This window comes from Lacerta agilis, chromosome 7 (assembly GCF_009819535.1).
Source record: "Lacerta agilis isolate rLacAgi1 chromosome 7, rLacAgi1.pri, whole genome shotgun sequence".
In the NCBI taxonomy this organism is placed as follows: domain Eukaryota; kingdom Metazoa; phylum Chordata; class Lepidosauria; order Squamata; family Lacertidae; genus Lacerta; species Lacerta agilis.
Genome location: NC_046318.1, coordinates 84603808 through 84628540, shown reverse-complemented (window position 1 = coordinate 84628540; position 24733 = coordinate 84603808). Strand labels below are relative to the sequence as shown.

The window sequence follows — 24733 nt, the reverse complement described above, 5'->3', positions numbered from 1 at the left end:
GTTTGTGTTCCCTGCTTACAACCAGAGTTCATGTTGGTTGTAGAGTTTTTTTTGTAAATAAATAACTACCCCTATACAGTGGTACCTCGGGTTACGTACCCGATCCAGGGTGCCGTTCGCACCTCGAAAAGTACGTAACCCGAGCGTCCATTTTGCACATGCGCGACATTGTGCTTCTGCGCCTCCGCACGCTGAAAAACACTTCGGGGTTACCGGAGTACATAACCCGAAAATACGTAACCCGAGGTACGACTGTAGCTGTAAACCCTAGATCCTGGGAATATAGGAACAAGCCCCTTCCTTTTATTTCATGTTTATTTTGATTGTTAAGTCAGGGAGCAGGACTCTGTTGTTCAGTGTTTTATATGTGCATTGCTTTGGAGTTCCTTTTAAGAATTCATTTGATGCCCACCAAAGAAAATGAAGTAGTGTGAAGACTGCCGGTTGTACACAGTGACTGACATCTATATGCCTCTGTACTAGTTTCCTTACTAGAGGTGGCAAGTAGGGTGAGTGGAAGTTGGAGTACAACAGACTGTATGTAACCAGAAACCCTGCATGTTCAAACAGGGTTTCCTGTACTTGCTGTGGCAGGAAAAACCTTTGTGAGGGCATGAGACACTTTCTTTACCCTAGAAGGCAAATGCAGAGCTCTGCTTGCGAGTGCCAAGCTAGATCAATGGCCTTGGTGCTTCTCCGGCATTGTGACAGCTCCTCTCTTTGCAAAAGATACTTGTCCCACATCATAATATAAGTAGATATATTTGAAAAGGGTATGTTGCCTTTGAGAACTGAAAAGTATTAAATTCCGTCACTTTAGTGTGCCTTCTTATTTGGCGATCCCTCGTAGTCAAGTAAGATTGTCTTCCATGAACACAGTCTTAACAATGAGTCCGTAAGTGACTATGGAGGCCAATTCTGGATCCACATGTCCTTCCACAGTGGGGACATTGGTTTCCGGGTGGGAGTTGACCATGGTGAGCATTTACCAAACGTGTCTTCCTCTTAGCACGCTTCTCCCTTTCGTCCTGAGTTAGGGCACACATGATGGCTACTTCCTACATTTTTGGTGGGGTGCAAGAGCTTAAGGGTTTGGAAAGAGGCTTTATATACTGCTGAGGGTTTGTGTTTTGTTTTACCTGATGAGATATTGGAGCAACCAGTTGGGGACAGGCACACATTCCATGAAACACTGGCAGCCTTTTCCATTGAGAGATGGTTTCTCTTTGCCATAACTGGCCCAACAGTGATATAGCACAACAGATCTGAGTTATGGGTGATAAGGATGCACTAAAATGTTATCAAATAGTGTCAATTCTACTAGTTTCTCAGAAGAATACTTAATATATTTTGTAACTCATGCAGAAGCCTGTATATAGTATTAATAAACTACTGGTAATAAAGCCATTATACTGTTCACTTTGCATTGTACTAGGCTATCGTTTGCCATAATCATACCAGGACAAGGACCTGACTATAAAAAAGCTCAGAAATATCACTGAGTTTGCTGTGCTTCAAGAACTTGTATTTTGGCCTTATTTAGTAGCCCACCCACCTCAACAGGGAAGGAAGGTGTTTGTTTAGTGATAGCTAATAGCAGGCAACTTGTGTCATTCTAGTGCAGACAGCTCTGGTCTGGTGCCCTCCAGATCTACAACTACAACTCTCCTCATCCCCAGCCAACATGGCCCATGCTCAGGGATGATAGGAGTTCCAACCAGAAACATTTGGAGGGGGACCACGTTTGTGGAAGGCTGTTGCAGAGGTTGGCTGGCCACCTGTCATGGATGCTTTTGTTGAGATTCCTGCATTGCAGGGGGTTGCAAGAGCTCCTGTGTCCCCTCTTCCCCTCTTCCCCACATGCTGAAACTCAAAGGCAGGTGACAAGGTCAGTGGCTATTTATCAACTGTTGCTGACATTAACAAGACACACTCCAACGCTTGCCAGTGGTGCAGGGAAACTAGGATTGCAACCACTGCCCTCACCTGAGACCGACCACAAACTGAAGGTTTGTGCAGACTGCATAGAGGCGCTGTTTGTGTGTGTGTGACTTCACCCTAGTTTCCATGTGTTTAACATAGGTGGATAATGGGGCACAGAGTAAAAAACTTTAGGGAAATAATGGGGAAGGCAACCTGAAGAACACACATCACCTGCTGCTCTGGCAGAAACAAGCCTGCCTGTGCCTGAATTTGAAATTCACCCTTATAGTGATTTTCTATTTCAAGAGAAGTCGTAACAGTAAAAATATTGGTAGACACTTCTTCTAAACTGAGTTTTTCAACATGCAAGGAGTTGGGTTTTTTAGCACAGATTTCCTAAAATCTTGACTATAGAATACCCTGGTTCCAACATGTGTATGCACCTACTGAACATGAAGCTAAAATGCCTGGGGATAGTGGATTAAACGATAAAAATAGGAGAAACAGGATTGGACATGTTTTAAATAGAAGAAATTTGGATATAATTTGTCTTCAAGAGACTCACATTGCAAAAAAACATAGACATGTGCTAATTAATAAAAAGCTTGGAAGAGAATTTGTCTCCTCCGACGTCTCGAAAAAGAGAGGAGTGGTAATGTATATAAAAGAGAAGCTTGAACCAAAATTGATTTCAAAGGACGAAGAAGGAAGGATCTTAATTGTGCAAATCACACTGCAAGGCGAGAAATTATTGGTAATCGGAGTATATGCACCTAATGATAACAAAGCAGATTTTTTCAAGAATTTAGAAGACCAAATGTCTGATTTCATGGATCAGAAATTGATAATGATGGGCGATTTCAATGGTGTAGTGATGCCGACGTTAGATAAATCGTTTTCAAAGAAGACAGTAAAGGAAGGCAAACTACCAAAATCCTTCTTTGATTTGACGGAAAATTTTGGACTTGTGGATATCTGGAGGTTGAAACATCCAACTACAAAAGATTTCACGTTTTATTCAGAACCAAATCAAAGTTTTGGAAGAATTGATCATATATGGATAACAAAAGAATTGATTGGGAGAGTATCTAGATGTGAGATAACACCAAGGACATTGTCAGACCATAACTCGATTGATCTGGAATTGAAGAACAAAGAGAAAAGTCCCATCAGATGGAGAATGAACGAAAGTTTATTCGACGATCCAGAAGTGGTGAATAAGGCAAAACAGGAAATAATGGATTATTTTAATCTGAATTTAAGAAAAGGAACCGGGCTTGATGTGGTTTGGGACGCGAGTAAAGCCGTGATGCGAGGATTCTTGATTCAAAAGAATAGTCAACAGAGAAAGAAAAAGGAAAAAAAGAAACAAGAAATTTTGAACCAATTAATGATTTGTGAGAAGAAATTGATATTGAAACCTATGGATAACCAATTAAAACAAAATATAAAAATATTACAGACTCAGTTCTCCATGCTGGTGAATCAAGAGATAGAATGGAAAATTAAGCAAATGAAACAAAAAAATTTTGAATCAGCAAATAAGATTGGAAAGTTATTGGCTTGGCAACTAAGGAAGAGGCAAAATCAAAATATCATTAACAAACTGGAAATTGGAGAGAGTATAACAGAAGATCCGAAGGAAATCAAAAAAGCCTTCCAGAGATATTATAAAAATTTATACCAGCAGGAGAAAGAGAATGGAAGAAAAATAGATTTATATTTGGAAAAATATAAATTGGATAAAATTCCGAAAGACAAAGCAGATTTCTTAAATACTCAAATTACGGCGATGGAAATACAAGAAGCAATTAAAAGAATGAAATTGGGAAAATCTCCAGGACCAGATGGACTGTCGGCAAGATACTACAAGACTCTCAGCGAACAACTGAGTCCAGTGCTGAAAGAGGTAATGGATAACATTTTGAAAGGTGGAAAGATCCCTAGTACATGGAAGGAAGCATATGTGACTTTAATACCTAAGCAAGAGTCAGATCGATTAAATGTTAAAAATTACCGACCAATCTCATTACTTAACAACGATTATAAGCTTTTCGCAGATATCATGGCTACAAGATTGAAAGCAATATTAAATGAAATAATTCATAAAGATCAAACAGGTTTTCTTCCTGGCAGACAGTTAAAGGATAACGTCAGACATATTGTTGATGTAATAGAATATCTGGAAACCAGGAATGATAAACCAGCGGTATTAATGTTTGTTGATGCGGAAAAAGCTTTTGACAACATTTCTTGGCAGTTTATGAAGAAGAGTATGGTCGGAATGGGAATAGAGGGGTCTTTTTTGAAAGGAATTGAATCAATATACTCAGACCAAAGAGCAAAATTAATAGTGAATAATGAAATAACAGAGAGCTTTGATATAACAAAAGGCACCAGACAAGGTTGCCCGCTGTCACCTTTATTATTTATAATGGTCCTAGAGATCTTGGCTAAAAGATTGAGAAACTGCCCGGAAGTAAGAGGAATTAAAGTTGGTGCAAAAGAATTTAAGTTAAAAGCCTTTGCGGATGATTTGGTGGTAACGGTAGAGGAACCCCAGAGCAGTGTTCCGAAAATATTAGATGAGATGGAGAAATTTGGTCAACTTGCAGGATTCAAATTAAACAAAATTAAAACAAAGATGATGGCGATGAACATGGAGAAAGAAAGAGTAGAAGAACTAGAGCAAAAAACCGGTATAGCGGTATCAAAGAAGGTGAAGTATCTGGGAATCTGGTTAACATCTAAAAACATTAACTTATTTGAAGATAATTACAAACCAGTTTGGAAAGAGATTAAAAAAGACTTAGAAGTCTGGACTAGATTTAAATTATCCTTCAGTGGAAGAATTGCTGCAATCAAAATGAATGTTTTACCGAGGATGTTGTTCCTATTTCAAACGATTCCGATAATCAAAGGAACAGGACAATTCAAAGAATGGCAAAAAGATTTGTCAAGATTTATCTGGCAAGGGCAGAAGCCAAGAATAAAACTCAAACTATTGATAGATAAGAAGGAAAGAGGGGGCTTTGCCCTGCCAGACTTGAAGTTGTACTATGAAGCGTCCTGTTTGTGTTGGCTTAAAGAATGGATGACATTACAGAACACTGACCTATTAGATTTAGAAGGACATGATAATAGATTTGGATGGCACTCCTATCTCTGGTATGACAAAGTAAAAGTGCACAAAGGTTTTACGCACCATGTGATAAGGAGGGCCATTTTTGAAGTTTGGGACAGGAATAAGAGTCTTTTGGAGAGAAAAACCCCATGGTGGATCTCACCGATTGATGTATTAACATTAAAGAAAGCCAACATGGAAGGTAAAAGATCCACATATGGGGACTTGTTAATGAGAACGGAAAGAGGGTGGAAGTTAAAGCCATATCACCAGATTGAAGATACTTTTACAGGATGGATACAATATCATCAGGTGAATAACTTGATGTTAGAAGATAAAAAAACCGGTTTTGAGGAGAAAAAATCTAGATTACAAACTGAGCTGTTAGAAGGTAAAGGCAAATTTTTGACAAAAATGTATGATTTGTTGTTAGAATGGTATACTAAAGATGAGTTGACGAAAGAAGTAATGATAAAATGGGCTATAGACTTTGGGCATAATATAGAATATGATGCATGGACAAAATTATGGAAAGAGACGATGAAATTTACTGCATGTGTATCTTTAAAGGAAAATCTGTACAAAATGATGTATAGATGGTATTTGACTCCAGTAAAATTGTCAAAAATGTATAGAATGCATGATAAGATGTGTTGGAAATGTAGACAGGAAGAAGGGAGTTTTTATCACATGTGGTGGACTTGTGGCAAGGTCAAGGTCTTTTGGGAATCCATCTATAATGAACTTAAGAAGATGTTTAAATATACTTTCCCAAAAAGACCTGAAGCCTTCTTACTGGGTTTGATGGGAGATGAAATACCCAAGAGAGACCAAAGACTGTTCATGTATGCAACAACTGCTGCAAGAATATTGCTTGCCCAAAAATGGAAATTACAGGAATTACCAACGATTGATGAGTGGCAGACGAAGATGGCGGAATATGCTGAACTTGCAAAACTGACTGGCAGGGTCAGAAACCAGGATGACTCGAGGTTTCAAAAAGATTGGAGTAAATTTGTGGAGTACTTAAGATTGAATAGAGGAAGCTTGAAGACACTGGTAGGATTGGAATAAACCTTTGACATAGACTTATATGGAGGAATAAAAAACTGTGCGACAAGATTGGACTACAAAACCGACTGACGTGGGGGAGGGAAGTCAAACTCGGCAGAGTTATGGGATATAATTTGTATTAGATGTTGAGTTAATTCGTTGTATATTTGAAAATAATAATAAAAATTTATATATAAAAAAAAAAAAAAAATGCCTGGGGATAGTGTTGTTTCATTAAACCCAGAGCAGCTGTGCCTGCAAATTGGAGAGCTTTGTGTGATGCTGATTTGTCATCTTTGTTTTTGTTTTTTTTAAATAAGGAGTTCTGCTCACTAAATTAACTAAATTAATTAACACATAAACCATGACATTTCCCTCCCTGCAGCACTTGGCAAAGAGTTTGCAAGTAGTTAGAATTTTCATGTTTTCCTTTCCTATTTAAGATTGCACATTTTTAACTTTATGGTACATGGCAAATCGAAACCCAGATAGTAGTAGTAGTAGTAGTAGTAGTAATTTATACCCCACCCATCTGGCTGGGTTTCCTCAGCCACTCTGGGCAGCTTCCAACAGAATATTAAAATGCAATAATCTATTAAGCATTAAAAGCTTCCCTAAACAGGGCTGCCTTCAGATGTCTTCTAAAAGTCTGGTAATTGTTTTTCTCTTTGACATCTGAAGGGAGGGAGTTCCACAGGGCGGGCACCACCACCGAGAAGGCCCTCTGCCTGGTTCCCTGTAACTTGGCTTCTCTTAGTGAGGGAACTGCCAGAAGGCCCTCAGCGCTGGACCTCAGTGTCTGGGCTGGACGATGGGGGTGGAGACGCTCCTTCAGGGATACAGGACCGAGGCCGTTTAGGGCTTTAAAGGTCAGCACCAACACTTTGAATTGTGCTCGGAAACGTACTGGGAGCCAATGTAGAATAGATGGGAGGCATCGCAGTCGGGTGGAAGCAATCTGAAGGAAAGCAGATCATGAAGCGAGAGACGGCAGCCAGGACCGCAGTACCTCAAGGACTGCTTTTCCCCATATGAACGGACCCAGACCCTGCGACCGTCACCCGAGGCTCTTCTTTGTGTGCCCATGCGAGGTCCAGAGGCTGAAGGGCCTTTTCTGAGGTTGCCCCTTGTTTGTGGGATACTGTCCCCAGGGAGGCTCTTCTAGCACCTTCATTATAGATTTTTAGCAAAAAACATCCCTCTTCAACCAGGTCTTGCCCTGATTAATATTCCATGTCCTTTTAAATGTGGTTATGGGAGGGTTGTGTTTTTGTTTTGTATTGCTCTTGTCTTAACTATTTTCATTTGTGCTGCTGCCTTAATATTTTTATCTAGTGAACCGCCCCGAGATCTTAGGGCGAAGGTCAAATTTGATAAAAAAAAATTATTTGAGAAATAAAATTGTCTTGTTTTAATCGCACCAGACCCAGAGAGGCGGAGGGGAGTGGGGCTGGATTTAGGATTCAGGATTAAGCTCCTGAAGGTAACGGGGCCCTTTGTCAACAACAAATTGCCCTGTTTTTTCTGAATATATGCTACATGGCAACTTATGGACCTCATATGTATCTCAAGCAATTTGCACATAACGAATAGGCGCCTACACAACACAAAACCCTATAGCTGTATGTAGGTTTAATTTTATTCTTTTTTTTATCTTACATTTTGGAAATGTACATCCAGGTGTTTTTCCCATTAATTTTTTGGGGGGGCTCCCAAGAGAGTGGGGCCCTAAGCTAGAGCTTATACGTAAATCTAGCACTGGCGCCCGGTAGCCGAATGGCTGGCTGCGGGTGTTTAGCCACGGGACCGGGGGCCGGACAGGAGGCCGCCCCGCCACCGCCCAGGGGCGGGCAGAGCAGGGCGCGGGGCCGAGGGGACCCGCCGTTGCCTCAGGCCTCCTCGCAGGAAACACCCCGGAGGAGCGCCCTTCTTCGCGAGGCGGGGAGGCCATGGCTTTCCTGAGGCGCGCGAGGCGGCCCCTCATCATGGCGGCGGCCCTTTCCTTCCTGGCGCTCTTCGCCTCAGCGCGGGCCGAAGGAGGCTGCGCCGGCCGCGCCTCGGGGCTGTGGCACCAGCGGCCTGCCGGCTGGGAGCCCGAAGCGTCGGAGGCCTGCCCGGCGGAGCTCTCCCCTCACGAGGCGGCGGCGGGCTTGGTGGTGGCGTCGGTGTCGTCGTCGTCGTCCTTCCGCGGCCCGGGCAACTCGGACCCGCGTCCCAACCGGGAGCTGCCCATCCTGCTGTGGTGGAGCGGCGGCCTGTTCCCGCACTTCCCGGGCTCCACGGCGCGGCTCGAGTGCGGCGGCGGCTCGTGCCTGGCCACCAAGGAGCGGCGGGCGAGGCTCCGGCGCCGGACGCGGGCGCTGCTCTTCTACGGGACGGACTTCCGCGCCTACGAGGCGCCGCTGCCTCGCCCGGCGCACCAGGCCTGGGCGCTCTTCCACGAGGAGTCGCCCATGAACAACTACCTGCTCTCGCACGGCGCCGGCGCCCGCCTCTTCAACTACACGGCCACCTTCCGCCGCGAGTCCGGCTACCCGCTCAGCCTGCAGTGGCTGCCCGACCTCGCCTACCTGCGCAGACCGCCGGCGCTCGGCCTGGCCGAGAAGGAGCGCGCCCGGCGGAGGGAAGGCCTGGCCGCCGTCCTCTACATCCAGTCCCACTGCGACGTCCCCTCCGACCGGGACAGGTACGTCAGGGAGCTCGCCAAGCACCTCCAGGTATTTAGCATCTTCCTCTCGTTGGAAGAATTTTAAGGGCTTACATATATATTAAGAATATATTTTCATAAACGTACCAAGCAAACACATACAAATATGCAAAGCACATGCCTGAAACACACAGAAAAGTCCTGAAACCATTTTCTCTCTCCCAAAATGACCCCAAATATTTCTCTGCAAGGCCGAAGGACATGGGAAATCTCCCCATTGTCTCTTTCACAAACCCTGTCTTAAGGGCACATTTAAGATATAAAATTAAAAAATTCCTTCCAGTAGCAACTTAGAGACCAACTAAGTTTGTTATTGGTATGAGCTTTCGTGTGCATGCACACTTCTTCAGAAGAAGTGTGGCAAGACTTTTAAGTGGGTAAACCTTGTATATTTTCTTGTTTACTTAAACAAACTGGGGGTGATTTCTTTGTTAAGAGACAGGTAGGTAGCTGTGTTGGTTACCATAGTCGAAACAAAATAATAATAAAAATTCCTTCCAGCAGCACCTTAGAGACCAACTAAGTTTGTTCTTGGTATGAGCTTTGGTGTGCATGCACACTTCTTCAGATACACTGAAGACTTTACTAGCTACACTGAAACATTAGGGTCTGGTGACTTCTGTTTCAGTGTATCTGAAGAAGTGTGCATGCACACCAAAGCTCATACCAAGAACAAACTTTGTTGTTGTTTAGTCGTGTCTGACTCTTCGTGTCGCCATGGACCAGAGCACACCAGGCACTCTTGTCTTCCACTGCCTCCCTCATGTTGGTCGCTTTGAGAACACCATCCAACCATCTCGTCCTCTGTCGTCCCCTTCTCCATGTGCCCTCCATCTTTCCCAACATCAGGGTCTTTTCCAGGGAGTCTTCTCTTCTCATGAGGTGGCCAAAGTACTGGAGCCTCAACTTCAGGATCTGTCCTTCCAGTGAGCACTCAGGGCTGATTTCTTTGAGAATGGATAGGTTTGATCTTCTTGCATTCCACGGGACTCTCAAGAGTCTCCTCCAGCACCAGAATTCAAAAGCATCAATTCTTCGGCGATCAGCCTTCTTGATGGTCCAGCTCTCACTTCCATACATTACTACTGGGAAAACCATAGCTTTAACTATACAGAGCTTTGTCGGCAAGGTGATGTCTTTGCTTTTTAAGATGCTGTCTAGGTTTGTCATTGCCTTTCTCCCAAGAAGCAGGCATCTTTTAATTTCGTGACTGCTGTCACCATCTGAAGAAGTGTGCATGCACACGAAAGCTCATACTAATAACAAACTTAGTTGGTCTCTAAGGTGCTACTGGAAGGAATTTTTTTATTTTGTTTCGACTATGGCAGACCAACACCTACCTGTAACTACATTTAAGATATGAATAGAGTGTGAGCCTGTGACTTGTGACCTGTATTATTGGGGGAGATGAAGACTCCTAGGAGTTGGCTATCAGCAGGTACAGAGGTGTTTTCCTGTGAGGAAAGGTCACAGCATTTGGGACTTTTTGTAACTGTAGAATTGTGGAGTTAGACGGGATACCCAGCGATCATCTAGTTCAGGGGTCAGCAAGGTTTTCTGGCCATGGGCCGGATCATTCCCATGGACAATTGTCCGTGGGCCGGACATGTGCAACGTGACGCCGGAAATGGCGTTTGCGCATGTCCGGACATCGAAAATTGCATCTGCACAGAAGTGATTTCCGGCGCCTGGGCATGCGCAGATGCGATTTCTGGCATCATGGACATGCGCAGACGCCATTTCTGGCACCACGAGGCGCTGTGCCAGTTTAGGGCAGCGCACTGGGGACTTGCCGAGCGGGTGGCTCGGTGAGTGGAGGGCTTGTGGGCTGGTTAAACGGCCTCTGTGTGCTGCATCCGGCCCACGGGCCAGAGGTTGTCGACCCCTGATCTAGTCCAACCCCCTGCAATGCAGGAATCACAGTAGAATTCCTGACACGGACCTCTGCTTAAAAACCTCCCAGGAAGGAGAGCCCACCACCTACAGAGGGTCTCTGTCCCACTATCAAAAAGCTCACTCTGTTTTCCAATTTAAACTCATTTTTACATCCTTAAGATAACAATCCCTTCTTCTCTTTCCATGGTTCATTTCACATATCACAAATCCCTGCATATTTTACAAAAACTATACCATTCAGTATTCCATTATTACAAGCATGCCCAAAATCCATTTCGGGGGCGTAATTTGGCCTGCCAGTCAGTTTAATCTGGCCCCTGTGGCGGTTTATTTCCTGGGGTAAAATCATAAAAAAGCTCCACAACTTCAGTCCTTAAGAAAGTTTAACAACTTTGGTCGGCCCTTTGGTCGGCCTCCACAGCCCTTCACTTCCTCAAATCTGGCCCTCTTTGAAAAAAGTTTGGACACCGCTGCATTATTACAGCCATCATTTGCCCTCAGAAAGTTCTTCCTGTTGTTTGGTTGGAATCTCCTTTTTTGTAATTGTGATTCCATTGCCTCGTGTCTTCCCCTCTGGAGCCGGAGAAAGAAAGATTGTACCCTCTTCCATGTGTCATATTTGAAGATGGCTCTCCTATCTCCTCTCAGTCTCCTCTTTTCCAGGCTAAACTTACCCAGCTCCTTCAACCACTCCTCATAAGGCTTGGTTTTTTTTACCCTTGATCATCTTGGTTGCCCTCCTCTGCACACGTTCCAGCTTGTCAATATCCTCCTTAAATTGTGGTGGACCCAGTATTTCAAGTGTGGTCTGACTAAGGCAGAATAGAGTAGAACTATTGCTTCCTTTTAGTTTAGAGAAACGTTGAGGAAGAGATAACACGGTAGGAGTCTTTAAAATTATGCCTGGCACGGGGAAAGTGGATAGAGAGAAGTTCTTCTCCCTCTTTCGTAACACTAGAAGTCATGGACATTCAATGAAGCTGAATGCTGGAAGGAACAAGACAGGGCTTCTTCCTAGGCTGCAGTTAAACTATGGAACTCTCTCCTGCAGGAGGCAGCGATGGCCACCAACCTATTGCATTTCGCAGAAATAATATTGTCTTACTCCTTCCTTTGTAACCCTCAGAAAGTTATTCCTGATGTTCAGTTGGAATCTTTCTTGTAATTGGAAGTCATTTCTTCGATTTCTCCCCTCTAGAACATGAGAATGCAACCTTGCTACATTCTCCATAGTACAGCCCTTCAGATATTTAAAGATGGCAATCCTTTCTCCTCTCAGTCTCCTCTTTTCCAGGCCAAGCATCCCCAACTCCTTCAACTGCTCCTCACAAGGCTTGGTCTCCATACCCTTGATCACCCTGATTTCCCTCTTTTGCACACCTTCCAGAAACCTTGAGCTGCTTGGAGGAAAAGGTGGGTATGAACATAATAAACAAACAAATTGTACAATAATAATCCTCCAGCACCCTCTTCTCACAGTGGCCTAATGTTCCTAAGAACCTAGGAATCTAGGTAGACTGCCTCTGGGCCGGGAGATTCCACAATAATAATTTTTTATTTGTACCCTGCCCATCTGGTAGAGCTGGGTAGAACCCAGGTAGAGCCGGGCCACTGGCCTTCCTTACACAATAATACTGGGAGGTATGGGGCTCTTCCAAATCCACTTTGTGGTCCGAGGCTGAGGAAGTAAAGGAAGATTGTGGCTTAAGGTAAGAAGAGGCCTGCTGGATCTGGTCAGTGGCCCACTCAGTCCAGCATCCTGTTCTCACAGTGGACAAGCACATTGTCCCCATGAGAAACCCACAAGCAGGGCCTGAGGACCAGAGCCCTCTCCCCTCCTGGGGTTTCCAGCAACTGGGATTCAGTGAATTTGCCCAGTCTTCTAGTTCTCTCTCCTTTCTCACCCTGCCTTTCTAGCCCTTCCCCTCCTGCTGTTTCCTCTCAGCGATCCATGTCTGTTTGTGACATCACAGAAACTTTGACTTCACCGTAGCCATTACACTTTTGACATCATCGTAGCCATTGGCAACAACTACAGAAACAGCTGCACAACCCCCCATTGGGAGGGGGCAAGAAAGAACACTGCTTTAAACATGTATGCATTTAGAAACGTAGCATTGCATTTGTTTTATATAAAACCAGTCAGACACAGTTTTGCTTTTTTTAAAAAAAGGCATTTATTTAGGAATACAAACTGCCTTGCTTCCGTCCTGCTGTTCTCTTCATTACTTTAACGATTGGTCTTAAGAACCTCACCGGCTTCCTGAAAGGCAAACAACACGCTGAGTGGGATGGCCTCCGTCCAGCAGCCTCAGCCAGACCCTCCACTGGCTGCTGCCTGGCAACTTCACCCCGGACGTCCTTGTCAACTTCCACTGGCTTCTACCCATGAATATCCACTGGTTCCATTCACCCTGGGCCCAGAGGATGGCATCTGCCACCCCCTGAGCACGTATTTCCCAGCCACAAGCACTACTCACCTGGTCCACGTCCGAACGCTCCCATTCACACACACAGACACACGCCATTCGAAGCCTTCCATTCGCACACGCAGACACACACCATCCGCCATCCCATGAAGAATGTCTGTGGACACATTCACTCACCAGCCACTCTGCATTCACATTCACACACACACACACACAGCTTCAAGTCATGAATATCCACACAGCTTCTGTCAACTGACTTCCAAAGGTGACCTTCAGCCAGCTGACATCTGCAGCACCTTATGGCACCCACTGGCTTCTGAATGCAAGCTCCACCAGCCAGCTTCTGCCAGGTCTGTTTCCAGGCACCAGCCAGCTTCTGACTGTGGAAAGTAGCTGCCTTCAAGCTGCGATCCCACCCAGCAAGCGAACTTGCCTTCTCCCTGTTCCTCAGCATCCCGTTGCACGATGAGTGCCTCCTTCCTCCTGCCATTTTGCCTCCCTGAGGAAGGAGACCCCCCCCCCCCAGAGCTGAGTGCCACAGCGGCTGCCCACTGAGGTCTGTGCTGGGAAGAGGGAGAGGCCCACTTTTATAGCCATGCAACTGACAGGTGCCTTTGTGACATCATAGACAGCCCACAGCCAATGGGAGCAGCTGTGGACGCAACATCACCATAGCCTCTTTGGGCATCACAACTGTGGATGCACCTCAGCACCAATGGAGCATTTGTTCACTTACTAATACAAAGTCATATGGCCCACTTCTTATCCATACTAAGGCCAGGGAAGGGCACACCTTAAAACTGAGGAGGGGGTGCATTTTTCAGCCTAAGGATCGTATCCCCTTACAGTCAGGCAGTGTAAGCTAGAGGTGGGTGGAGCTAGAAGCAAAAATGAGCAGCGCACTGAATGCAGCTCTCATCTTTGTGCAGGAGGCTCCATTCCAGAAGTTTCAGAATGTGCTGGATCAGGCCAGTGGCCCAGCATCCTGATCTCACAGTAGCCAACCGAATGCTTGCGGGTCCCTCTCTCCTCCCATGGTTTCAGCAACTGGTATTCAGAAGCATTTCCTCCTCCAACTGTGGCGGCGGAGCACAGCCATCAGGGCTAGTTGCCATCAGTGGCCGTCGCCTCCTGCATTAATTTGTTCAGTCCTCTTTTAAAGCCGCCGCTGCCTCCTGTGGGAGTGAGTTCCACAGATTAACTGCTTGAAGTCTATCTGTCCTGAATCATCCCAACACTCAGCTTCATTGGATGTACACAAGTTCTAGCATCATGAGAGTGGGAAGAAAAACACTTTTTCTATGGCATGCATAATTTTGTGTCACCTCTTACAAGTCCTTCTTTGAAAGTAATGTTGGCTGACCCTAACTCATCCTGGCTGCAGCCCTGCAGATAATTGCAAAAAAAGGTTTGGCGTGTTCATTGTCTTCTAGAGCAATCTGACTCATGGGCCTCAAGTGACTTGCTCAGTGAAGTCTTAAGTGAAAGCGTGGATTTTGTGTGCATTATTTTCTTGTAGTCTTTATCCATTAAGAAACAACAACAAAACATTTCGCCCTTCCCCAAAGTCTGCGCCAGGGAGTCCCCTGACCCCCCCCCCCGAGCTGATTTTGAGGGTGCAAGTGGGGAGCGGTGGAAGGCAAAGGCAAAGTTCCCTTGTGCAAGCACAGCAAGTCTTGGATACTGCCCAGAATACATGCCTCCTGAGGATTTATATGATTCTGAGCCAGATGGGTGGAGTATAGATAATGTCGTTGTTCATCTAACTGGCATGTAGCAGACCAAATAGGAGAAAATGAGTTTGAGGAGAGAGAGAGAAATGGAAACAGAATGGAGAGCCCTGTTTACTGCAGCAAAGTGTCAAGACAGGAACCCCCACCTGTGTACACGGCCTATATTTTAAAGCACTTGGCTTCTCTGCATAAATCCTGGGTGCTGTAGTTTGTCCCTCAGGCTCTCCTTCCTTGCACGCTTTTAAGCAGAGGTTGGACAGCCGTCCATCAGGGATTCCTTAGTTGTGGTTCTTGCTTTGCAGGGGCTTGGACTAGACCATAGCTGTCAACTTTTCCCTTTTCTTGCGAGGAATCCTATTCGGAATAAGGGAATTTCCCTATAAAAAAGGGAAAAGTTGACAGCTATGGACTAGACAGCCCTTTGGATCCCTTTCAGCTCTATGATCTACAATTCTTGGAACCCTTAACAAACCACAGTGCCCAGGCGCTCGCTCTCTCTCTTGGTGATGGGGGGGGGCGCATTCTTGATGTGTGTTTAGCCCTTGGAAACATATTTGGATTGGATTGAGGAGGTGGGGCCAAAACCCAGCTTTTTCTTTTTCAGGATGATTTATTTCTGTTGTAGGTGGACTCTTACGGTGCATGCCTGAACAACCGAGAGCTTCCCAGCGCGAGGCTGAAGGACACTTCCACAGCCACCACAGAGGACTCTGAATTCATGGCTCTTATATCCAAGTACAAGTTCCACCTGGCGATGGAGAATGCCATCTGCCGCGACTACATGACGGAGAAGCTTTGGCGGCCAATGCACGTCGGAGCCGTTCCTATATATCGAGGCTCCCCATCGGTACGTGACTGGATGCCGGACAACCATTCCATCATCCTCATTGATGACTTTGGGAGCCCCAAAGAGCTGGCGGAATACATTGATTTTCTGGACAGGAATCCAGAGAAATATTTGGAATACCTGAAGTACAAGAGTCCCGGCGGCATTATGAACAGGTTCTTGGTGGAGAGTATGGAGAGGCGGGAATGGGGAGTGAATGATATGACCCTGCCTAATTATTTGAACGGGTTCGAGTGCTACGTCTGCGACAAGGTAAATGCCAGAATGAAGGCAGAGGAGGAGCATAAGAAGTCTCGTGGCAAACTGCCAGCCCCCGAGCCTGAAATCGCCCAGTTCTCACACATGGGCTGCCCGCCACCAGCACCCGGGTATGGAAATATTGAAGACATTCCTGATGGAGACAGGTACTAGCCGTTGTCGTGGAATATGCAGCTGTCCTTAAGAAAGCTGAGGGTTGTGCGGCGCTAAGTGGAAGTCACTTGCTCTGCTGGTGTTTTGCACCAGCGGGATGTTGATGGGTTGATGACATTCCTGCGCTGCACGTTTCGTTCAGATGAACCCTAAAGCAGATTACAAACAATGAATGACAAGAACACGATAGAGCATAAAACAGCATCACAAATGCAGCATAAACCACACAGAATAATTAACAAATCATCAGTGAAACAACTGCAACCTGTCAAACACTGGGAACAAAGCGACAGCTGAAAAATAAGCTAAACGTCGCAATTAAAGCAAAAGTCATAACCTATAAAAAATTTATAACCGATAAAGCAAAATAAACCACCTTAAAATAGCAGCCAAAAAATGAACTAAGCACACACACCCGCATGACTCATAATTTTCCACTCTATTCAGCTCATTAAAATATACATCTACATAATGTTTTTAATATTTAATGCTGTATTGTTTTTAATATTTGATTGGGAGCCGCCCAGCTAGAGGGGTGGGGTATAAATAAATTATTATTATTATTATTATTATTATTATTATTATTATTATTATTCAGCAACTCCCTTCTGAAGGTTCCTTGGGCTGGAGGTGGGGGCAGTACAGGTGAAACCAGCCACCCCCTGATGGCAAACGAACTTTTCCTCCCCTCACAGTTCTCCCTCTGAAACAGCTCCCTTATGAAGGGAGGGTGGGGCAAGGCAGGTGGGAAAAGCCATTACCTGCTGGCCAACACAGAAAGTTGTGCAAGAGAATGTGTTAGAACCCAGAAGTGACTCGGAAACGTCATAAAGATGTCACTAAAACCTCACTAAAAGGGCATTTGCAGGCTTTTCCAGTGGGTTTCAGATTATACACAATTTCTCCGATGCCCTGCGCTCATTTTCTTTATTTGCTTTTTAGCTGGAAGGAGATGTGGCTGCAGGATTACTGGCAGAGCCTCGATCAGGCTGAAGCCCTCACAGCCATGATTCACCACAACGAGTCGCATCAGGGGAGATTCTGGGACTACATGCACCAAGTCTTCATGAAGAGAACCCGGCAAAACTAACCAGACTTGTTATTCAAGCTTCTTCGGTGCTACAAGAGGCAAGCAGGGGATCCACCGATTTACCAGCACCCAAATTGCTGTTCCAGGACAACTTGGAAATCATCTTTTATATATGGTATTCTCATTTTGGAGATTACTTTTTTAAAATTTCTTGCTTCCAAGAAAAGGCCAATTTTGAACCAGCTTTTTGTATTGGTTCATTGCCACTGCTCCAAGACAAGGAAGCCTCCCTGATCTGTGGGGCAAAGAATTCAGCATTTCTGCTGCTTCAGCATGTCTCAGAAAGTACTTTTTGGTGTGTATGTGCCAAATTCCTTAACACGGACTGTTGGGCTTACTATAAAAGTCCTGAATGGTTGCACTTCAGGGATTACCTCCATTCATAAGTATTATTCAATATACATTGGTTTCTTTATTATTTTTGATATCTTTCATTTAATATGAAAGATAACAGAACAAGAGTTTACATAAGCTCAGCTATGCAGTATACAAATAACCACTTCTATATGGGCTGAAATATGTTATGAACTGTGCACCTTGTTGTAGTGCATTTGCTTAATTTGTAGAGACTACAGAGTTGCTCACTGTTCCCCCAGTGATGTGACGGGTGCGAGCCAGCAGTAAATCACACTGAGCAAGTTGGAGTTAACTCTTTCTTAGCAAAAGCAGGATCTGCTTAGGAGTGTCAGGCCTAGTGAGCAAAGCAACCCATCTCCAGTAGATCTTGCCCCATGGATCAGTTGCTGAAACTGAAAGTCCCCACCTCCTCACAGCTGCCTGAGTGTTAGAAACTGAGATATGAAAGCTAGGAGCTAAATGGCACCCTAAACCTAGGTTATGGGCGCCACAACGGAATGTCTAGGCACGCTATTTTTATCACAAGAATACAAAGCTGAAAATGAATGAATTGCAGCTAAAATCTTATGTTCGCTTTTCACAAGGTCTAGTCCTCATCTGAAGACAGCAAAAAACAAGGCCATGCTTCTCCCGCCCGTCCCCTTAATAGTCTTATGAGGGTCCCTCAAAACGCTGCCTTTCCATAAGGCCAGCTGAGAGGCAGAACCTGTGAGCTTGCCTGACGCTGCAATGATTTCTTGGAAGTCGAGCAGGCATGAATTTCTCCTCCCATGCCCTCAGCGCCAGCAGTGGCAGTTTTAATCTGAAATATTGGGTGCAGTACTGCACCCAGAGCTCAGAAATTGCTTGCACTAATGAAATTCCCAGTTGCAAAATGTGCCTACAACAATGGGAGTTTTGAACGCTGAGCTGCCCAAGTCTCCCCTCCTTTTCAGTGTTTTCCCCAAGCAATCAGACTGTGCCTGCGTGAAGCCAATTTCTTTGTCCTTTTCATGCCTCCTGGTTCTGGGAGACGGGCAGGAAAGGAGCTTGTTGCAGCAGGAGGGGGGAGACACCTGTGCCTCTTCACTGGCCAGACTCCTCTCCTATTCTTGGCCTCTGTCATCTTCTGCCTCTGATGCTGGACTTCTCTCTGCCACAGACTCGCCCTGTCACCTCTTCAGTTTCTGACGCCTCCTCCTTCCATTCCTTTCCCTCCCCTCCCTCTGACCACTCATTGTCACCCCACCACCAACCCCTGGGCTCTGAGCCTTCTTTCCTTGGGGTTCCCCAGCCAGTTCCATCATTCCTCGGTGTCCATGACATGACGGTTTTATTACCCTGATAATGACAGGTTACTTGATGCGGGGAAGGAATTGGAATTCGGAACAATGGACAATTTGCTGGTTTCCATCGGTTGTTTTTGACATAAACGCATACAGAATACAATAAAAATGATGGATATGGCTAATAGCAAGAAGTGTGAAAGGAGAAAAATAAAACAGATGCAGAGGAGGGGTAAAAAGCCAAGAAACTACTGAGAATAGGGTGCCACATTCATTTGTTGCATATGAGAAGAAAAAAAGTGGGTTAATTCAGTTCTCAGCCTCTCCGCGTACTTGTCTGTAGAGCAGGGGGGTTAGTTCAGTTGAGAAACGTTAACCATATTGAGTAAAAAAGACCCATTCTCGATGAACCATTAGTGACTCTCTGTTAATATGCCAGGTGTTCTAACAATACAATGTCCCATACTTTCGCTAACTACACCTCCTAGGAAGGCGGTGGTGTTGACTTCCAATGGGAAGCCCCTGTCAATCCGGCAGCAGCAAGAATGCTTCCTCCTTCACAGTTTAATAAGAATATTCCCCCCCAAAAAAACCCACATTTTTTCTGTTCACAGAGGTACATTTCTGTTTACAGAATTAAAAAGGCTACACATTGGATTGTTGGAAGTATATTCAAGTTGAGTTTTGTACTTGTATGGGTCAAGATGTGCTGCACCACTTGTTTTAACCAAGTCTGTTCTTCCTTTACCCGTAAAACTCACACTGTGTGCAAACTTAGCTCTTCAATAAGAGGCATACAAACGTGACATTTATTCTTTATCCAGATACTTGGGATCCAGCACAATTTTCTGTCTCCAGGTAGTAGAGAACAGATGCTGTATGTCATAGGTATGACTAGTCACCTGCTGGACAGAAGTCATGGGGCTGCATGTGGCACAGTGAGCTCCTGGCTGGCTCCCAGGCCCTCGCCCTGTGGAATGCCATCTCATCAGATGCCCAAGAGATGAGTAACTATATAACCTTTAGAGGTCATCTGAAGGCAGCACTGAATTGGGAATCTTTTTAATGTGTGATTTTTTAAATGATGTTTTTATGTATGTTGGAAGCCACCCAGAGTGGCTGAGGCAACCAGTTTGATGGGGTGTGTGTGTTACAAATAATAAATTGTTATTGTTCTGAAAGGATACTCTGAATAATCCAAAGGAGGAAATGATGGTGATTGTTCAGTACCACAGGGTGGGTTTCCACTGCCCCCCCAAAGGAATAAACAAAAGCATTTCTTTTTCTGAACATAAAATCATGCTCGGTGCACATTTTTGTTATCGCAGCCTAATGCAAATCGGGGCTCCAAAAATAAAAGATGAGTAACTGCGGCACTTGCCATGCTTATGGTCCATAGCTTTGCATGTTGATGGTCTGGAGAGCCACCTCTCTTCTCCGCATCGAGGTATCCTCACCTTAGCTCGGTCACCCATTTGAGTTTAACCCTGGAATCCCCCCTCCCAAAGTATCCTGTGCAGCAGGTCACTCTGCTGTTTCCTAACCAAGAATTCTGCACCACAACATACCTGTACTCCATTCGGAGGGCCCGTGTGTTGTTTTAGCACTCGAGAGCGAGCAACAGTGCCCATGTGCAGCCAATGCCATGCGCTCTTGAGTTTCCTTTCTGGAATGGCTGCACCACAGCTGCTTCTGGCGAGACCCAGCGTTTCCTAGCATTTCCAGGATGCACCACAACCACCGTGTGAAGCGGGATTGCCAACTGGCTACACGGCCTTTTTCACATTGCTAAGATTAAGATGCCGGGAAAGGTGGAGGTGACAAAAGAACTGGAAGACAATCCCAAAGGGCAGGTAGGAAGTGGGAGGTAGAAAGTGGGATGCTTCTCCAGGTGTTGACATCACCCTTGTAGAACCATATCCCTGCAAGAAGGGTGGAAGTTTCCCAAGGCGGTCTGAATGTACACACCAGGGCTGAATCACAAGTTGAATTTGGCTTGAGTTCTCAATTCAGGTCAGCTGGTTTTGGCACAAGTGTGAACACCATTGGTAGTGTTTCTTGGGAGAATTGGAATTCCTTACATTGATTTAAAAAATGCATGGAATAAACAGCCATCCTTGTTCCCCCCCTAAAATCACTGCCAACAAGAAAGGAATGTGCAGTGAGGCCCCACACTAGTGACTCTTCAGGGAAAAGGAGGATCTACCTAAGTGGAAATTCTACTAAATTAAGAAAAACACAGATAATCTAGATGTAGAATGTTAAATGGAAGTTTTAATATCCCTTCGTTTTAGAAGTTTCAAAGATATGTCATCTACCACAGTTGACACAGAGGTTTCTAACTTCTAACACCAGGTGGCACAAGCGAGTTATTTTTGCACTCTCTTCCAATGGGAAATTATAGAGCCAGAGATTTGTTGCACAAAATCAAGACTCCCAATCAGCCAATGAAGAGTAATTGCAAGAGGAAGGAATAAGGAAACCACACCTGGTTTTGAGACTTTGTGACTAGTCTCAAGGCTATACAGGGATCTGAAACCAGTCTCCATCTGACACTCTAACCACATCACACCCTTAAAACACAAATGCAAGAGGTCTAAGGCAGTGTTTTTCAACCACTGTTCCGCGGCACACTAGTGTGCCGCGAGGTGTTGCCTGGTGTGCCGTGGGAAAAATTGAAAAATTCAAGAGAATTACTTTATATATAGTCAATATAGGCACAGAGTTAAATTTTTAAACATTTTCTAATGGTGGTGTGCCTCGTGATTTTTTTCATGAAACAAACGTGCCTTTGCCCAAAAAAGGTTGAAAAACACTGGTCTAAGGAAGAGTTAAGCTTGGAATTTCTTCATTGGAAATCCATGGGTTGTAGTCGGCTCACTTTTTCTCAGAGCAGACCCACTGAACCTAAATTAATTATGGTCATTAATTTTAATGCATTTACACTCTGAGTAAAAGGTATTACAACCTTAACTTGTCCCATCATTCAACATGTAAAAAAAAAAAATCAGTTCAAATCACCCCCAACTTTGGCTCATGAGGACAGAGGAACTGCCAATTTCAGTGTAAGGGAAAACGGCTTTGGACAAGGCTTTCCTCCCCTCCTTACCATTGCAAAAAAGCAGCAGTACATGCATTCAGCTGCTAAAGATGCTGTTTTGAGTCTCTTCCCATAAACGGAAAGCAGGTGTGCAGAGCTGCTCTGAGGCTCTCGGGAGTCATTGCCCGAGAAATGGACAGGGTTAAGCAGATTGCCACCATGCAGATTAATACCTTCATCGATCTGAGCACAGCATGTTAGAAAAAAATGGCAGGTGGCATTTAACAGGGTTTTGATGGTGTAAATAATGTTTTTCAGCATTCCTGCCTAGGGAGAGGACTTTGCCTTATACAGCAGTCTACCTCCTCCCAGAAGGGGAGGGGAGGGAGAATCTGGTTACCTGCAGAAGTGTGATCTGCAGAACTGGTGCACACACACCACTGTTATTGGTATTTATTAACTTTCTATACTACTATTCCCTTTCCTCTGCAAAGTCTTGGGACTTGACCTCTGCAGTTGTGCATAGATTCTGGTGTCCTTGGTTGCTCCCGCAGATAAACCAAAGTAGCAGATAGAAATGGTTTAGATGAACCACCCCCGCCCCCAATGAATAAGTACAGTGGTACCTCTGGCTACGTACTTAATTCGTTCCGGAGGTCTGTGTTTAATCTGAAACTGTTCTTAACCTGAAGCACCACTTTAGCTAATGGGGCCTGCCGCTGCGCCGCCAGAGCACGATTTCTGTTCTTATTCTGAAGCAAAGTTCTTAACCTGAAGCGTTATTTCTGGGTCAGCGGAGTCTGTAACCTGAAGCGTATGTAACCTGATGTACCACTGTATTTCCCAGGTCTAGGAAGGGCGGTGGTCCACTGTGGTCACGATGCAAGGTAATGAGGAGGTGCTTTAGAAATGAAGGGCTGGGAATTCAAAAGTGGCTGTAGAGCCACACCATCGTGTTCTGCAATGCTTGGTGCTCTACTGGCACACTCCGCTTAAAAACTGAAGAATAAAGGCTGAACTGCTCCAAACCTAAGAGCAAAAATCAATGCTTCATGAATGTACAGCAAAAGATATCCAAGGATACAAGCTGCACGGCGTACTTTCAAAACACGCTCTTGTACAATATTCACATCATAAAAATAAAAACCTTTATTGATAGTATGAACGTTTAAGGTTTAATGCTGCCAGCTATAAAAATGGTAAAAAGACTTCTGCTTCAGACATTTGACTTTACAAATATACAGATGTTAATGACAATTAATACTAGATTATGCAGTCTGAACTTCATTAAATTCCCATTAGCCAGTGACAAACCTCTCTAGCAACACACGATTCAGAGTAGATTAAACATTATACTCCCATACACACAAGTCTATAGAGAACTTAAAATACTAACCCTAGAAGTCTCACTGGATTAGCTGGAACCATTTTAATAGTTGTGCTTTGTTTAATCTCAGAAGATAGGCTACTAGCAAAAATACATATTTCCTCTTGCATTCTCCCTTCCTATAATCCATTGTTGAATACAGTACTCAGTGCATTTCCTAATAAAATTATTGTATATAAATCTCTATCATATCGTAAAGAAAGGATACAAGTTAGTGTAAACACAAGGAAATATTTAAAGGGCTGCTACAAAACCCTCCTGTTTAAGATTAGGAGACACTGGAAAGAAACCATTCACCCCATTTTCAGCTGCACAGCCCACATCCAGACACCCGGACAGCACAAGTGAGCTGCTCTGTGTGCTTGTCAGAGTTGTTTCCGATCTGCCTGTAAGCAAGCAGCAATTACAATTGGCCAGAAAAATGGGAATTGCGGCACACGGGTCAAAATTTAAGAGGGATATGATCATGTGGCAGGACCTCCTATGTCCTCATATGCCTGAGAACCTGCCCTCATAAATAACAGTCAGTTGGCTAAAATGCTTCCAACATAGCAACAGAACAACTTGCAAGACCAGAGAGTGGCATTTTGAAGCAGCACCAATATATATTTTTAAAAAACAAGTATTCAAGAGCTTTGGTCCAGTGAAGGAATAGGACAACCTTCTCCCCGCTCCAAGGGCTGTATTCCCTCAGAGGAAACTGACGGAGGGCTGCGTGCCCATGGGGGCTAGACACAGGGTTGGACAGAGCCAGAACTGCAGGTCCTCAGCACACCCCCATGCTGTTTCTCTCGCCCCAAAGATTGGAGAGTGAACATTTATGTGCAAGGGGTGTGAAATAAAACAGTAACCATCTCTCGCCTCGAAACACACAGACACACTCCTTTGGAATGTGCTTTTCTCTTCCTCCCTGCCAACAGAGGGAAAGGCTTTTGCAGGTACAAATGGGGGCAGGATCTGCACCTGCAAAGCTCCCCCTGATCAGGTGGGGAGCGTGTCCAAGGTGGAGGCTGTAAGGAGCAGGAAGAGGAGGGCCACTCTCGTCTCGCCGTATGACTAAGATCACCCGCTGGTCCTCATGTAAAAATAGCAACATTATATTACATTTTAAAAATGTTTATTTGTGCAGATTGGTTCTGGGGGAAATGGCGAAATGTGTTAAGGTCAATGTATTCTGAAGCTTGACCACACACTCCTGCAATATCTTAGGGCCAAGCAGCCTGGCACCATTTCAGACAGGAGCCAGACACATGGCTTGCGAGGGTCAGAGGCGTAAGACATGCCCAGCACAGGGAGCTTCTTCATTAGAACAAAGACGTCTTCAGTCCTCTATCTGCCCCATGTCACTAACCATCTTTCCTAGGGGAAAAGTTCTCAGACGTAGGGGATATAAAGCTTGAGAACAGCTTCCTCGTGGGTTGAATCCAATGCCGTGTTGCTGTGTAAGTGGGACACACTTCACTCTTCCCCC

General features: G+C 44.9%; 1 protein-coding gene across 1 annotated transcript; it reads left to right on the top strand.

The window, feature by feature from the left end:
• The first annotated feature begins 7889 nt into the window (after positions 1-7889).
• Positions 7890-17616, top strand: FUT11 (fucosyltransferase 11). Its single transcript, XM_033155967.1, has 3 exons — positions 7890-8817; positions 15491-16116; positions 17066-17616. The coding sequence occupies exons 1-3, from the start codon at positions 8050-8052 to the stop codon at positions 17211-17213; spliced, it is 1542 nt and encodes a 513-aa protein (XP_033011858.1). The 5' UTR covers positions 7890-8049; the 3' UTR covers positions 17214-17616.
• The last annotated feature ends 7117 nt before the right edge of the window (positions 17617-24733 follow it).